Below are 18,009 nucleotides of genomic sequence, written 5' to 3' on the forward strand. Positions count from 1 at the left end.
GGGATAAACCCATCTTGTAAAATCATGTGGTTTGCCTACAGACATATTTTAGTTAATTCGGATTTTTACTCATATCTTTAATGCATCAAGAACCATGCTTCTGAGTTTTAAAACACCTGATTGGGAGGAATCAACATTGCAAACATCAAAGATCCCTAAAGCTATTTGAAAGCAAGGCCCAGGTTATTGATCTGGAATCCTGATTTCCGGATGTTTAGGAGATCAACATGTAATGTTGGGTAGTGATCAGGAGGCGATTCATTTGAAAAAAAAATTAGTAGAATCTTTTTTTATACATCATCATACATATGATATGAATACACATACAAACAAGTTTGCATTTACTTTATCATGCATTCTAATGGAGGTCCTGCTTATGAATGGTCGGGGAAGGCTTCCTTGCCAGATCAGAAAGGGAGTAATAAAATGTAAAGATACAATCTTCAACCCAGTCGAGCCACCTTCTACGCCACCAACGATTGGTGTAAAGAATTGCAACAAATCCAGATAAGAAGACAACACATGTGGAACTAAAACTTCCGTAGAAGCATGCCATATCGATATCATACCATTTGTCATTGTCTTCTTCTTCATCTGATGGACTGGTCAGCTGTGAATTAGTAGTTGTGCATTTCTTCACGAGTGGTAGTCCACAAAGAAGTGGATTCCCTTCATAGCTTGCCTCCGAGAAGGTACCAAACTGTGCAGTAAATTCTGGGAGTCTGCCTGATAGATTGTTGTGAGAAACATTAAATACTTGTAGAAAAGTCAGTTTAATGAGTTGTGATGGAACTGTGTCGGTCAAACCATTTGAAGAAAGGTCCAAGCTCTCTATTTTTGCAAGATTTGAGAAGCTCACAGGAATGGGTCCAGTCAGCTGATTGTGAGACAGGTTTAAAGCACGAAGTTGGGTTAAGAATCCAAGTTGTTGTGGGATTTCACCTGTTAGCTTGTTACAGGAAAAATCCAATCCCGCCATGTAATCAAGTATGTCTCCCTTGTAGCTGAGAAAAAGCCTTTTTGTTGTAAACTCAACTTCATCATCTGTTTCGAATGCATAGAACTCGGAGTTGCTAGAAAACGACCACCGTAGAATCCTCCCGTAATTGAAATAGGGACCAAAGGAAAACCCCATCATGATAGTTTTTAGGAAAGCAAGGTCGGCTGGGCCGGTAATATTTTGAAGGCAGCTAGGTACCGAACCAGAAAGTGAGTTACCAGATAAGTCTAACAAACTCACTTTACTTAATTGACACAACTGCTTCGGGATGGAATCGCTCAAGTTGTTTTTTCTTAAAAGAAGAATCCTTAAAGTGGATAGTTCACCAAGAAATGTAGGAATCCTGCCTGACAAGGAGTTGTCGCCAATGTCCAAAGTCAAAACCCGAGTCAAATTACGAAAGGATTTGGGTATTGATCCAATGAATTTGTTGGAACCCAAAAGAAGATGCTCCATGTCTTGCAAATTCAAACAGGACGGGATGGGTCCGGAGAAAGAATTATGGGAGATATCAAGAAATGAAAATGGAGCTGCTCCACAAGGAAACCTGCCTTCAAAACTATTATTTCTCACCACCAATTCAGACAAGCTACTCATGTTGCCTATCCAATCAGGGATGATGCCTGTAAACAAGTTATTGCTAATATCCAAAAGCTTCAGAGATTCATGAGTTTCCTTGCTGCTATTAATTCCAATCTTCCCTGTGAAATGATTGCTGTCTAAGTAAACAAATTGGAGTCCACCCCAGCTTAAGCTTCCTGAGAGTACCTCGCCATGCAATTTGTTGTTTGATAGTTTTAAGAAACCCCACCAAGAGACATTTGTAAACAACCCCTTTGGTACTTCTCCAGATAACTCATTATCAGATAGACCCAATATCCATAATTCACTCAATTCACCGACTGAGGATGGGATAACACCACTTAAACTATTCATGGACATATTCAAATACTCTATGTTGGGAAAGAACTTTGGTATATCGTCGGGAATAGTACCTATCATTCCATTTCCAGACATATCCAACAACTTCATATTAGCATTCCTATACAAAGGCATATCGACAAACAAGTTGTTCCTTAGAACAAGACGTTCCAGATACGTGTTGTTTTTAACCAACCAATTTGGGAAGTGTCCCTCCAAGGAGTTCTGTGACATGTCCAGTTGCCGTAACTTGTGCTGGTGAAGTAGAAACCCAGGAGGCATTTTCATATTACAATTAGATAGCTCAAGAATTTCCAACTGAAACATTGGAATCCAACCTATAGGCTCTTCTGTTTCCACCTCAAACTTGTCATTGTCGCTTCTGAATCGAACGAATTGAAGCTTTATATGATTGGAGAAGGAGCTGAAGGAGAATGAACCTTCAAATACGTTATGACTAAAATCAATGTACTCTAGAGATGTAAGATTAGCAATGAGTGATGACGCAAGTATTCCCGTGAATTGATTTGAAGAAATATCCAAAAACTTAAGAGATGACAGATTTTTCAAACAATCAGGCAGAGTTCCATGGAGCATGTTGTTGCTAAGATCCAACTCATGGAGGTTCTTCAACTCACACAACCCTGTCAAACGACAAAAAAAAAAAAGGTTCTGCGTAAGCCATGAAAACTAAATTTACAAAAGATTAACCGTCAAGAAATATATAATATGGCTTGCATTTGCATGTTCATACGGCTTCAAAAAGATTAACCATCGAGGAAAGGTAAGTTTACAAAATAATCACAACAATGCAACGCACATCATGCTTTAGATAACTTACCATGATCTGATAATGAGCCATCAAGATTATTTTCAGAAAATGAGAGAGCTCTTAGGGATGATAATGTCTGTATTGCTGATGGGATGCTGCCAACAAAACTGTTTCGACTCAAATCTAAGACCTCCAAACGGTGGAAAGATGCAAAAGCTGGATGACAACAGAGAGTTACATATGTATTACAAGTCATGTATGACAATTGCAATAATAATTATGTTAATTGAGTAACGACAAAAGAACATTACCTTCCATTGGTATGGTTCCATTGAAATAATTACCTCTCAAGAGGAGGACTTCCAAATCAGACAAATTAAGGAATTCTGAATTAGACAGAGAGAGAGAGACATGTCAATCAGTTTGATAAAACAATTAGGAAAAACTGAATGAATATATATATATATATATATATATATATATATATATATATATATATATATGTATATATATATATATATATATATATATATATATATATATATATATATATATATATACATCGTTTTAAAAATCGTCAGAAGCGTACGCCTTGAGGCGTGCCTTAAGGCGAAGCGGACCATGGCCGAACTAGAGGCGCCGCCTCTGTGGTTGGATTTGAGACATACGCTTCGTCCAGGTGAAACGTAGATGAATCGGTAGAGGCGGTGCGTTCTTCAGAAACGTACGCCTTGAATTTTTAGTCTAATTTTGACTATTTTCTTTTCCAATCCCACCTGGTCTGCATCGCATCTTGCAATTCTTCATCAATTAATGAAATTGATGTTCCATACATTCAATTGAGTCTACCAGATGTTGTTTGGATATCCAATTTCAGAAACATACGCCTTGATTTTTAGTCTAATTTTGACTTATTTTGACTTTTTTCTTTTCCAATCGCACTGTTCTGCATCGCATCTTGTAATTCTTCCTCAATTGATGAAATTGATGTTCCATACATTCAATTGAGTCTACCAAATGTTGTTTAGATATCCAATTTCTTGATCCCCACAAACATTCTGGCATAAATTGGATGCATATGACCAAAATTTATAAAAATATATGTTCTGACCCTGGAGATTCAATTTTATATTACTGTAGTTTCAATTATATGTTTAGTATTTTATTTTTTATAAGATATATATATATATATATATATATATATATATATATATATATATATATATATATATATATATATATATATATTTTAATTACGCCTCGGGCATAAGCCCCGAGGTGGGATTACGTTCTTTTAAACCTTATATATATATATATATGTGTGTGTTTATATTTTTCACTTAGATGCGGTTAGAAATAACTATTATATATATATGAATCTGAATACATTTTCTGTCGTTAAGTTTAAAATGTGACTGAATTTCTAGAACTATGCATTTTCAAGACGTGCCTTCCTTTTGTGATGTCAATTTTGTAATGAATGTGATTTCCACAAACCAAATCTTTTTCATGCAACTATTTTTGTGATGCCAAGTTGGCAAGTTATAAAAAGAAACTGCTTATTTGACATCATAAAGATAAAACATTATATTTTATTTTACAAATTCCATAAAGCATATACAACTGAAAAGCTATAAGGATACATATATGTAATTATTAAAAAAAAAAAAAAGTATAAGTATAAGATGCAGGAATGATTATACTATCAAGTTGCACATTCAATATGTTTAGTCAACATTCACTTTAGTGTTTTAAATGTAAATTTAATGCATAAAAGAACTAATGAAATCAATATACTATAAATATCTACCCATGACCATGAAAAATTATTTTATATGTATCAATTATTTAAAGATAATATTTCTGTCTTCTGTAGATAATAAATGATAATTACAATTACATAGAAATTCAGACATGTATACTAAGTTTCTTGGACTTTGTGTCCCTCATTCTGCAGGAAATTTCATATCGGCACCACTAGTTTGAAACATAAACAAAAGCCCCCCTCAATGTCACCTATTGCGTCTCTTTATTAACCAAGTCAATGCAACCGAAACACTTATACATCTCTATGTGTGAAGATCACACATAGACCATAGACATGACACAACATCCCACAAACACTCTATAAATATAGGTTCTCATGCATCATACCAAATTGAAAACAAGATAAAATCAATCAAGTTCATATGGTCTAAAAATGATACTCAAACAACTTTGGAAAGAAGTATATACAGTCATAGGAGGTACCTTGAGCTGGAAATGATCCCGACATTTGATTGTAGCTAAGATCCAAGTTTGTAAGCGATGAAAGGATACTTAGAGATGTTATAACGCTTTCATTAAATCCGTTGTAAGCAAGACTTAGAGTTTTCAACTTCCTCAATATGACAACCCTCTCAGAACCTACATTTAGGAATCCAATCGAATTTATAAGCTCTAGCCAGTTTGATACAGCCACAGAGCTCTGATAAGCCCCAACTTAGCATGGATTGCTTTTAGTTGAATTGCTTTATTATAGTTATTTTATTGTCTGTTTTGGGTCCAGGGGTAGTTTGGTCTTTTTTAGTATTATGTCTGTTATTGGCTGTTTGTTATGTTGGGAGCACTAACTTTGTCCCAGGTCTGTTTTAGGGGACCACTCCCCTGAGTCATGTCTAGTTTAAACTTTAAATATATATCCCTGCAGGTTTTTGTTTAGGTAGCTAAGAATTAATTTGTAAAATGAACTTTGTTCTTCTTCGAGAGTCCATTCCTCTCGAATGAATGGGAAAACCCTAATCTATCTTATCAATTCATAGTTTCATTATCAGATTGTATGCAAGAATGAATAAGGGTCTATCAATCTCTTTTGGAGAACATATACAAGTACATATCTATATCCATTTTAAGCATTGTAATATGCTTCCATTAAAAGAATTGTTTATTATATCAGACCAAGTGACTTGATTGTAGTGTATTGCAGTAGTAATATCTCTACCACAGATAATCAAGTCCTTATTGCAATTTTTCTGTCCCAAGTAAAGAAAGGTCATATTTTAAATTTCACACATGGATGAGTCATTCTGTTATGGTCTTGTAATGTTGCAAAAGAGGGATTTGTGTACAAGTCCAAGGTGACTTTATTGGCATGATGCTTTTATGATGATATTGCTTACCTTGAACCTCAAAGGTACCATTGAAGCGACAATAGCTTAGATCCAACACCTCCAAGTTCTCTAAAGCAGCAAATTCTGCAATTCATGTGAGAAGGATGTAAGTATCTTTAAAACAGGCATTTATGCATGTTAACCTTAAAAAGAAGAAACGAAAAAGACACAAACCTACCATTGGTAGGGAAGTTTCCATTCAAGCTAGTGTAGCTAAGATCCAAGACTTTGAGTGAAGTGAGTGTCCTCAATGATGGAATGATGTCGTTATTGATATCACGATTCCCACTAAGGTCTAGTACCTCCAACTTCTTCAAACTCGACAGCCTTTCAAACCCTGCAAAAGAAAGAGAATTTTTTAACACAGGCATCCTAGTCTTTTGATATTGAAAGGGCAACTTTCTAAGCACAATTGGTAAATACTAAAAAGCTGTAGCATGATTTGCAGGATCTGAAGTACACATAAAGTCTTGTGTTTGGTCTTTTATGTATAGAAAAACATTATCCAACCATTAGGGTTCCTAAGAAGCGTCTTTGAGTGCATAAATTAGTTGGATGTTATGTTCACGAATTTGAATAGAGTCGACTTACTGGAATGTTTTGCTCAAAAAAAATATGATGTTGGAACAAGGTGAAAGAAATACTAATTAAAGCAATTAATCATGTTGTACCTGACTTCATGAACTCTTTATCAAGAGAATTACATGACAAATTGAGACTTGTCAACTCTTTAAAATAAACAAACAAGGAAACATTCAATGGCCACAGCTTGCTTTCATCCTCATACCAGTAAGCATCGAACCTGAACCCTCTTAAATTGTACAAGTAAAGCTCTGTTACATGCCCGGTAGTTGTGTTGCAGCTGACCCTCTCCCAGTCACAGCAGTTGCTGCCACCATCCCCAGGGGTACCACCGCCATAATCAACCCAGGTAGGGAGAAAATTGTCAATTTCAGAACCATATGACATCATATAGGAGGTTTTGATTTCCAGTAGTGCCTTTCTCTCCTCTTCTACACAATCCCCTTGTGTATGCCCAGCCACTAGAATATGTATCATCATTAACATCAACAATGAATATTGCAATGATTTACGCTTACTACAAGCCCAACACTCCATTTTAGCAGCTAATGGTGGCTTTGTAGAGACACTCACAACATTAAACTTCCGGATAGATTTGGTTGCTTAGCTTTGCTTGGAAAACATTTGATATATGATGAAATGAATATGTATGAATAATAATAATTTCCACACATAAGTCATCAAGTCAATGCTCAAAATTTCCACACATAAGTCATCAAGTCAATGCTCAAAATTTCCATACATAACTCTATTCCATCTATTCCATTGTCACTTTGTCAGTGACTCCTTCAACTTCACCCTTTCCCTTTTGGAGTATGATACACTCCCAAACGTTTATGACACGACATTTGTTGACTCTTCAATTAATGAACTTCCAAGTCTCCAATTGCCCTATTAAATTTTTGGAATTACTTACAAAATCAAAAATATTTACTAACTACACACTAATATCAATTACATCATTTCCATTCAATTTTACTGAAGCAAATAAACAAACCTAAGAACAATTTGACAAAGAGAATGACTGCTGTAACTGATAGATATTTTTATTTACACGTTTAATTCAAAAAAGAGATCAATACAATTTTTTTATACATTTTGCTCTTGCTTTATGTAATTCTCATACTCCATTCTGCATTTCATGTTTATTTTTCTCAAAAAGGCCACTTAAAACTTGAGCTCTTATATTGGTACCCAACAATATTTATAAGGCCGCTACATCCTACTTCTGAGTAAAAACTGAATAACTAAGTATCATTCATTTAAAGGTAAATTATATTGTGATCCTCAAGTTTAACTTCTTTTTTAGGTTTTGATTCAAAAAAGTTGTCTTACAGATATTTTATTATTTATGTGATTTAAACCATATTAAATTCAGTTGACCCCACCTACCCCATCCACGTCCCCTCGTTTTTGAAACACTTATGCAGATTCATGATGGTGAAATCAGATGTGAAACTGAAAAGTGAGGGTTGATCTTAATTAAATGAGCCTTTTATTGTGTTTGGCAAAAAAAAACTTATGTATTATTACTTATTGGCTTATAAGCTAAGAAGTTAGAGGAAGTTAACTTTTGTTTACTCGTAATGACCAGACTCACTAACCTCCTTGCGATTTCCAGGGATGGGTTCTATAAATTCCTGGTAAACAGCCAGATGAGAGCCATTGCTAGAGATCACCGGATCCGAAAATGAAATCAGATTCGATTTTGAAATTGTAACAATCCTAACCCGATGAGTAGGCCCTTTCCCCACCTTAACCTTTCACCTCCCTTCCTTTCCTCCTCGTCTTCCCTAACCAAATGATCATTTTCACCACCATTCGCCGACGACGGCGATGGAACAGCGTCTCAGCCCTCAATTTAGAGGGGTGTGTGGCAGTGGTTAGAGGGTGAAGATAGGGGCGAGAGGGGGTGGGGGTCATGGTAGGTTCGATAAGCAGGACACCGTCGACGGCTGGACGGAAGGGGAGCGGAGGATTAACGGAGAGGTGGAAAGGGTTTTAACGGGAAAGGGAAACGGGAAAATTAGGTTTGGTGGGGTTGAAGGGATGGGGTAAAAACAGGGTAATTCATTAAAACCCATAAAAAAATTGAATCTTTTAAATTATATTAAATTCAATAAAAATTACTTTCGGTCGATGAAATCAAAAAATTATACTTTTTTATTTTTTATTTTTTTTTATTTTTAAATTCTACTAAATTTTGTGTCCGGCTGAATTTCTTTGGCTAAAAACAAAAAACAAATATTTTAGATTTTGTTTTTTTATGTTTTATTATAAAGACAATAAAGTGTTTGGGACTTTTTATTTAAAATGATAAATATCTTTTAACTTATTAATTTATAACGGTACGAAAATAACTTATGTGGTGTCAAAACGCTATAAGTTGATTAACACTTTCTAGCGTTTGGCAAAATGATCAAAAAAATATTTCATAAAGGTATGAGACGCTTATACGTTGTAAGTAGTTTTCATAAGTTAAGTGCAGTAACTTATCAAAAAATAGTTTATCCCGGGTTTCATACCACTATAAGTTGTTTCTAAAAAGCTCTTTATCCAAAAACTTATTTTAACTTATAACGATATGAAATCTGTAATAAATTAAAAAAAAAATCATTTTAAGCTTAGCCAAACATACTCGATATATCTTCTCCTAGCACATATTCATCCTAACCATTATTCATTAAATCAAAATATATCATCATCATCTCTCCCACACCTTGCCCGTCCATGTGTCCACAACACACTAGGGATGAAAGTGCGTCCAAACCCAGACCAGATGGACCCATACCAGGAAAACCTGGAATCGGTTAATGGAATTTTGTAGAACTGGAGATTGGACCGCTATATAGGAACCAGTTCCAGGTATGGTACCGGGTAAATTGTGTCTAGAATCGGAAAACCCTGAAACATCAAAGTGGGTAGGTTGGAACCGGATAAAGTGAGTTTAAAACCGAAAACCCCCAAAAAAAAAACGGAATTTTTTTGGCAATTTATTTACTACTTAGTGGATTGAACTTTAAAAATTTTTATATTGATATCCCAAATTCAAGGGACTGTAAGTCATTGAATATGAAACCAAATGAAACGACCCAAAAATCACGACTAAAAATTTCTTTTAAAACATTACTAAAACCGTATTTATAAAAACGTATCATAAGTCATAACATAATTTTCGAGTATTAATTCAAAACATAATCTCATTATCAGAGTAAAACATTCCCAGGCTAACTGACTATGGTGTGTGCACTACAACCTCTCCGAGCTCCTCTTTTGAAAACTGAGTACCTGAAACCAAAAACTAAAACCGTAAGCACGAAGCTTAGTGAGCTCCACCAATCTACCACATACCCTACAATAACATATAAAGCACATACTGAGCCTTGCCCACTGCATCAGACTGAGGTCCGGACTATCTGGGGCCTTGCCCCCTGCATCGGACCGAAGTCCGGAAACTGACTGGGACCTTGTCCCCTGCATCGGACCGAAGTCCGGAAACTGATTGGGAACTTGTCCCCTACGTCGGACCGAAGTCCAGACTAACTGCGACCTTGCCCCCTGCATCAGACTGAAGTCCGGAAACTGACTGGGACCTTGTCTGTAGCACCTGGTTCCTGGTGCGTATGACCTATCTAAGTAATTTACATTTTTAGCCTTGGACTCGGTGAGTTGTAGGCCCGACTCGCCGAGTAGAGCCGTAACATTTGAACACGTTTAAGTTGGCAACTCGGTGAGTCCATATTCTGGACTTGGTGAGTCCCCGCTGTCTGGATGAAACCCTAATTTCAAGGGTTTGCACCCTATTTAAACCAACCTTATGCGCCCCAAGCCTGACCCCTTCACCCTCAGAGCTCTCTATATCGTCCCAACCCCGTTTCTTGTGAGATTAAAGTGTTTTGGTGTGATTTCTTGAATATTTTGAGAGAAGAAGGAGGGTAGATGAAGAGGAGAAGAAGGAGGCCAGATATGTTATTTCAGAGATTCCTTGAGGTATAACTCAGTTTCCTTCTGTTTTTACGCTAAGAGTCCCTTAGAGCACCATTAAAGTCCTTCTTGAGCCATTTCCAAGCTTGTTTATGGATTAGGGATGGTAATGAGTTGATTTACCTCTAGATCTAGGCATGTTTGAGCTCCAGAAGCTCAGATCCATGGCCTTTATGGAAGTAAATTGCTTGAATGTCCTAGATCTACCATTTTAGCCTTTATTAAGCCTTAAATCCCCATCCTATGCATGTATACACGTAAAGTTGGAAGCTTTACGTGTAAAACCTACCCTAAGAGCCCAGATCTATGTATGGCATGAGCTGGATTCAAGCAAAATCGAGTATGTAGTAATTGCATGAACGACTCGGCGAGTCGATTCGCGAGTCCCCGAGCTTTCCCCTTTTCGTGTTTGCTGGATAAAGTTGTGAGTCATGGGTGGACTGAGTGAGTCAGAAGTCCAAGGCAATCTTCTTACCTCAAGAACAGACTCGGCGAGTTGTTCATACAACTCAGCGAGTCTCAGCATAGAGTGTTCATCGGGTGAAGATAAACTCGACGAGTTGTTCATACAACTCGGCGAGTAGGATGAAGGAATTTTGGTCATTAGTTTAGAAGGAGAACTCGTCGAGTCAATGCCTAACTCGACGAGTAGAGTCGGGAGTAAGGACAATCGAATGGGACGGGACTCGACGAGTTGGCAAGCCAACTCGGCGAGTCGAGTCAACTGGAAGTTGACTTTGACTTGGACTTTGACCTGGTCAAGGGTAAAATGGTCATTTTACCCTAAGTACATCTAGCAGTGATTGACTGAACGTTTTGTGGGAATTATAGCCGGAGGACTTCCGGAACAGCAGCAGCAGCAGTAGACAGGCAGTTCCCGCTCAAATCAGCAGCTACTCCGAGGTGAGTTACCTTCCAGTAGCGGTGGGTCTACGGCCACAATGCCGACCCACCAATAGGATTTATATGTTAAATGATTGTCTCTGTGATATTCATCTAGGGTTGCTACTACATGTGACATGTTTATGTGCTAGTATGATATGATGACATGTGCTAGTGACAGTAGGGGGAGATAGTCCCCAGATTACCGGTCGATAAGGCCGAAGGGGCGAACATGCCCAGCCATATGAGATAGATAATGTGATATGTGTTATGTGGTAGTAGTATGGGGTGAAATAGTCCCCAGCATCCGGTCGAGAGGACCGAAGGGGAGACCAACACCCAGATATGCTATTCAGTATCCGGTCGAGAGGACTGAAGGGGAGGCCAGCACCCAGATATGTTAGTCAGTACCCGGTCGAGAGGACCGAAGGGGTAGGTCGGGCACCCAGATATGCCTGACAATATATGTATGTTTTGTGGTTATATGGTAAGTGGGGGAACTCACTAAGCTTCGTGCTTACGGTTTTCAGTTGTTGTTTTAGGTACCTCTTCAGTCAAGGGGAAGGAGCAGGCGCGGTAGCGGCCCATCACACACACGCTCTTTATTTTCTGCACTATGAGTCATTCTGGGATTTGTACTCTGACATTATCATGTTTTACGTTTTGGTTTACGGCCACGGGACATGTTTAATCAAATGTTATGATCGTATGATATTTTGTTACAAACGTTGTCACAAATCACTTAACCAAAAATGAAATTTTTGGCCCGTACTTTTAGGATGTTACAAGTTGGCATCAGAGCCCTAGTTTGAGGGATTCGGACACACCTTCGGGGGTGTCTGAACTCAAATCGAGGGATTAAAAGATTTTGAAGAAGAAAATGTTTTCTAAAAGGCTAAGTAAAGAGTTTTAAGAAGGAACAAAGTGTGTGATGTGCGTGACCGGCCGAGCTCAAGTAAGTATTCCCCAAAGTACCCATACAAGCTTATGTTATGTTTATCAGTTTCAGTAAAACAACATGCTAGAATAGGACTAAGGATCTAGTATTGATGCCTTATGTGCCTACTTTATGTGCTTCAGTGTATGAAAATTGCATGCTAGAATTGAGTAGACAGCAGTAGGATAACCTATTTAGGTTATGCCTGACAGTATGAGTTTAGCATTGTATGCTAGATCAATTTCTCTCTATGAGAACGGATTTGCTTGAGGTTGTTCCCTTTTGTCTGAATGTTGCTTGCTTTGTGATTTGTGGGGCTCTGAGTGATGGGAGTTAGCCACTAGGTGAATACGTCACGTCACATGTGACCAGGGTTGAATAAACGTAGAGTGCTGGATTTGGCCCTATTGCGCAGCTCTCGTTTGAGTCTAACCGTTGTAGGGACGAGTCTGTTACTCGAAGGATTGTCTGAGCCTCATCACATGTGATGGTATTCAGGTAATGGCTAATTGGCATTACAAGGAGACCTTCAGCAGCTGAGGACCGGGTAGGGTGGAGTCAGAGATTTCCCTAGGGCAAGCCTAGGATGAATGTAGCAGTGATCAACAGTAGTGAAAGGGATATGGTGGAGTCAAGGCAGTCCTTGAAGAAGGTACAAATAGATGTGGAAGGTAGTATGGGCCCGTACTACTGAAAGCAGAAGATCCATACCCGAACCGAGGAAGGCCAAGATAAGACTAGGGAACTTGTAGTAGGTGTGATCCCTCCAAAGGTATCAGTATCGCTAACAGTTATTATTTATGTATTTAAGAATGGTGGTACTACGTTCGAGGCCAGCAGTTGGCAGTTCAGGAGAGGGATCGGCTTCGGGATCAGGTTTCCGAGCCAGTAGATGAGGGGCTACGCGAGTTCATCGCGTCAGAGATTACCAGAGGCATCCTTGAGTCGACCCCCATTATCTTCGGGTCGATCAAGGAAGGGATAGCTAAGTTGATGGAGGATCGCCTCAGGGCATTCAGGAGCGACATGGCATCTGGCTAGTCGGGATCTCGCACACTGTCCTTTAAGGACTTCAGGGGCAGTGGTGCGCCGGATTTTCACGGGGTGAAGGACCCCATAGCTGCCAGGCGATGGATTGCAGACATTGAGTCTGCACAGTTGACTAGCTTCTGCCTCGAGGGGTCGAAGGTGAGATTTGCAGCAGGATGTTTGAGAGATCGAGCTAGGGATTCGTGGGAGTCCGTTGGTGACTCGTTGGGAGCCTCGGCTATCGAGGCTATGACATGGTCGGACTTTGTGACCAGGTTCAGGGCAGAGTTTGCGCCAACTGTCGAGCTTCAGCAGCTGGCCAGGGAGTTTTTGGATATGAGGCAGACGACAGAGTCTGTGGCGGAGATCACCGCCAAGTTCCGGGAGAAGGAATTGTTGGTGCCCCGGTACGCGGGTGATGAGGATATGAGGAGGACCCGCTATCATGACATGCTACGAGCTGATATTCGGGAGCATGTCAGTTTTTCAGCTTGCCCTACTCTGGACTCGATGATTGCCAGGGCAAGGGAGAGGGAGATAGATCTGGAGCACATCCGGAAGAGGAAGGCGGAAGAGGGGCATGTTATGGGGGCTTCGGGAGCACAGCGTGTTCCCAACAGCTCCAACCTATAAATAGGATGCAGGATTTCTCGTATTTTCACACCAAAACCTCTTCTCTCTCTCTCTCACTACTTTCTCTCTCTAGACTACCCTAACCCCTCCTAAGTCTAGGTAAACCCCCTAGCACCCGAAGGAAGCCCCATGAAAAAGAGCCTTTCGGCTCTGAAACCTTGCTCCAAGCGAAACCCGTTTTTCGAGAAAATCCGCTGTAAGTGAGCTACGCTTACATTATTTTTACTATAGCTTTTAATTAATTATAGTAACATTATAAAGACCTTATAATAATTATTTAGGTTATTATTATGAGTTATATAAGTGTTGTTATAATATCTTTTTAACCACTCGCGGTACGGGGAATCTGGTTCAAAGGGCCGCATAGGATTGTTGGATTTCAGAAGTGCTATATGCCAAAATGATCCTACCCTCTGGTGTTTTATGTCTGGCCCCTGTCTGTACATAGTGGGTGAAGAGTATTGTTTAACGCTTATATAATAGTAATAATAGCTAGACTATTAATTAGTCTCAATGAATATTAGACTAAACCTTAGTGGTAATGATACTAGGTTTTGTCGAAGGAAATTGTTTTAAGAGTAACGAAGTGTTGTCCAAGCTCGAAATCACCACCTTAACAGGTGAGTGCATAGTTACTTTTATTTTACACATAGATATGAAGTATTTTATATAAATTACGTGCTATGTGTGCATATTATTTGTATACTTGCTATCTATGCTGAATGAATGATTTTATATATGTTTTAAATGATTTAACTGTATATGTATTTTATATCTACAAAATATATTCTGTAAAACATGGGTAGATGTATTAGTTGTTGTGTGATAAAATAAATTAACGAGAGGCATCGATGTTATTGATGATCCAGTCATCTAGCGGAGTATAGATGATGACCATGGACTATTCTAGACAATCCAGTGGAACGCTAGCAGGCTCGCAACCTGTAGGTGTTTATTTGAATTGTGTGCTCACCAGCAGTACTCCATCCCCCACATGGTTGCCTTATTTGACATGAATTGCTGATGAACCTCCAAAGCATGTGTTGTCGCCCCGATGAAAATCCTTAGGCTAGGTCCCTTATGTTAGATGTTTTAGGGACGTAAAGTGAGGATAACGGGAACAAGTAATCGGGTTTGTTTGGTTGATGAAAATAATAAACTTATTTATTGTGGGTTGAAAACCCTATGTGCTCACCAGACTCCCAAGCCTGGCCCACTCAGTTTATTGTATTACAGGTAGTGGTGTACGAGCATGGATATGATGTTTGGGATGAGAGATTACGAATATAGGCCTGTAGATATGAATAAATGTAGTAAGGCTTATATTGTACTGTTTATGCTTTTAATCTGTATCGAACATGACATCCCGAGGTTTATAATGAAATACATTTCTTTGGAAATGCTTTGATAAATCTTTATCGTATTTTATTTTGGGAACAAATTCCACAACACTTTTATTTAAAAATGTTACTCTGATTATCAAACAAATCATAAGCAAAATCAGTCTTTTCTGGACGTGAAAATGGGGATGTCACAAAAATCATGTACAAATTCTAAACTATACATTGGAAAAAAAACGTATGTCAATCCGACTTAAAACGAATGAGATATGCGTGTTTTAAACGTTTCACAGAAACCGGTTCCGACCTCTAAAAGTGGTTCCGGTTCCGTATCTAAGACCCAGTTTACCCGGACCCGGCGGACCCAAACCCGGGCTACCTGGATAAAGCTGATTTTTAAACCTGGAACCGAAACCGATTCTAAATATTCTGGTTCTAACGATTCTGGTTCGGTTTGATTCCGGTTCCGGTTTTAAATCTTATCCCTACAATACACCCCACTGTAACACCCACACATGTACACACACTCTCTCGCCCAACCCCAATGTTATTTAGAGGGGTGTGTCTTCAAGTTACGAACAAGGGAAATTGAGTAATCTAATTATTTGACAAAAAAACAATTTTTTTTTTAGCAAAAATAACCATTTTGTCCGAAATAGGCACTCTAGATTAAGAAAAAACACGTTTTTGACTGATTCTGGACTACCGTTCACATTTCAGACTAAAATTTTGGATTTGGGGGGAAAACTATTATAATTTCAAGAACAAGGCTGAAATCCGAAGAACAATTTCGGAATTTCGAGAAAAAAAAATCATTTTTACTTAAATTTAACAAAATATTAAACAAATATAGTATATATGAACTACATACGATATTAGTGCATAAAATCATACATTTTATTGAAAAACAATGATATCAAACCCTTATAAATAAGCATTTCGGACATAAGTGATGATATTTTTCAAAAAAAAAAAAATTGGGAAAAACCAAAAAACAATTCCGAAATTTGAAGATCAAACCCGGGATGGAGCATTTCAGAATGGATTATTCTTTGAAAAAAAAAATGAAAAGTAGTCTGGAATATGTTCGTGAACAGGCGTATTTTAGGTGCAATAAAAAAAACCTGAAAAAGTGGTTAGATTACTCAATTTCCCTATTTTAGGTGCACTAAAGCTCTTATGGCTGCTGTAAAATGTTAATGCCGTGAAAGTATCTGTTGAGAAAGGAGATGCACTTTTTGGAACCATAGACTCCTAATTAATATGAAATTTTACTGGAGGTGTTGAAAACGGTGTATATATTGCTCATACCTCTAATGAATCAGGAACAATGTGTATTAACTATAAAACACTTAATTTGGTTAGATCAACATTGGAAACCTTTATGATTCATAAAGCCATTTTACAAAAAATTGTAAGCAATTCCAAGGTTGTTGGTTAGCTAGGAAAGGGATGGATGATTCCTGGAATCCCGATTTCAAGATGTTTAGGTGATCAACATGCATCAATGTTAGGTCAACCTTTGTAGGAAAGGAGAGAGAAAAAGCACTTACAACTGTTTATATACTTTTTAACATAGGTGGGGATGTGATTGATTCGAAACATGGTTTGTTGAACACTTCAGCTTCGAAGCTTGGGAAGATGTGCCTACAAACTATGCTCTAGAGTGCTCAAAGCAATAGCTATTGCTGGAGCAGTTGTTCAACTACTCAACCGTTGGTGTTTACTTGTGAGGAATGACATGACAAATAAGTAATTTTCCGTCCTTTTTCTGCCATAAATCAATGTAAGTTTGCTAAAGCGGAGAAATAGATGTAAGTTCTAGTAAATTGTTCAACTTTGCAACCTACCATAAATCAAATTATTTTGCGTCATAAAAGAGATGTAGAAACCCTTAAATTACTAGAATCTTCTAATGCATAATCAGACGTATATAATTATATTAGTTCTACTTAAATTACTAGAATCTTCTAATGCATCACACTACAAGAATATGGAGCTATAGAGACGACACCTATACCGACAACAAAAGTCGTCACTACAAGTCCACCTATGCCGACGAAAAGTCGTCGCCATACATTTTGCCAACTTTGACCAAAATCCTTTGACCCGGATACCTGTGCCGACGACATGTCGTCGCAACAAGTCTGGCGGAAACGACCAAAATCTTCGTGGTATTTTGAAAACCTATGCCGACGTCATGTCATCGGTATAGGTATCGAGAAATCTATTTTCCAATTATTTATATTCCATGGTCTAGTATACTAGAACGACGTAGTTTTATGGAATCTATACTGACGACATGTTGTCGACAGGCCACGGGGCGATCCGAGTGAAAACCCTATACCGACGACTTATCGTCGGCACAGATTTTTAATTTTTAATTTTTTTTTGTTTTAGCAAAAAATGAAACGACATCGTTTATTGAAACCCTACACCGACGACTTGTCGTTGGCATAGAGGTTTACCCTAACAGACCGCAGTCTGTCTTTCATTTGTTTGCACACGGCGACGCAAAATTATACCCTCTCTTCCCCATCGACGAAAATCAAATTAGAGCTTCCAAATTCCGACGATTAGCACCAGGTAACATCTCTTGTACTCAAATTTCTTTCTTTATTGCTGTGTGGTCAAGGTTTTTACCCCTAATTTAGAGTTTTTTTTTGCTGTTGATCGGTTTTGGTTCACCACCGTCAGCCTTCCACCATCTTTAGTCTTCCACACCGATGAGTCCACCTCCGTTCAACTTCTCTCCTTCATTGCTACATCATGTAAGCGTT

The 18,009-nt window shown here is 38.3% G+C and overlaps 1 protein-coding gene across 2 annotated transcripts; it reads right to left on the bottom strand.

Moving 5' to 3' along the window:
- Positions 1-261: 261 nt before the first annotated feature.
- On the bottom strand, positions 262-8,470 carry LOC145084767 (receptor-like protein 15). Of its 2 annotated transcripts, none has more exons than XM_079023470.1 (8): positions 8,029-8,470; positions 6,514-7,315; positions 6,021-6,179; positions 5,852-5,911; positions 4,944-5,099; positions 3,005-3,079; positions 2,763-2,909; positions 262-2,565 (listed from the first exon to the last, which is right to left on the bottom strand). In XM_079023470.1, the coding sequence occupies exons 2-8, from the start codon at positions 6,959-6,961 to the stop codon at positions 359-361; spliced, it is 3,252 nt and encodes a 1,083-aa protein (XP_078879596.1). In that variant the 5' UTR covers positions 6,962-7,315; positions 8,029-8,470; the 3' UTR covers positions 262-358. The 2 variants fall into 2 exon arrangements, with proteins under 2 accessions (XP_078879596.1, XP_078879595.1); XM_079023469.1 differs by having other exon boundaries at positions 5,852-5,926.
- Positions 8,471-18,009: the final 9,539 nt, after the last annotated feature.

This window comes from Lactuca serriola, chromosome 1, assembly GCF_051521515.1.
Source record: "Lactuca serriola cultivar US96UC23 chromosome 1, Lser_US96UC23_V15, whole genome shotgun sequence".
Classification (NCBI taxonomy): Eukaryota; Viridiplantae; Streptophyta; class Magnoliopsida; order Asterales; family Asteraceae; genus Lactuca; species Lactuca serriola.

Excerpts from the sequence above, each read along its gene's own strand:
- LOC145084767 (XM_079023469.1), bottom strand. The coding sequence starts at position 6,961 with ATGGAGTGTTGGGCTTGTAGTAAGCGTAAATCATTGCAATATTCATTG. Across the intron at positions 5,927-6,020 it reads TGGAAACTTCCCTACCAATG|AATTTGCTGCTTTAGAGAAC; the intron begins GTAGGTTTGTGT and ends CATGAATTGCAG. Across the intron at positions 3,080-4,943 it reads GGGATCATTTCCAGCTCAAG|AATTCCTTAATTTGTCTGAT; the intron begins GTACCTCCTATG and ends TGTCTAATTCAG.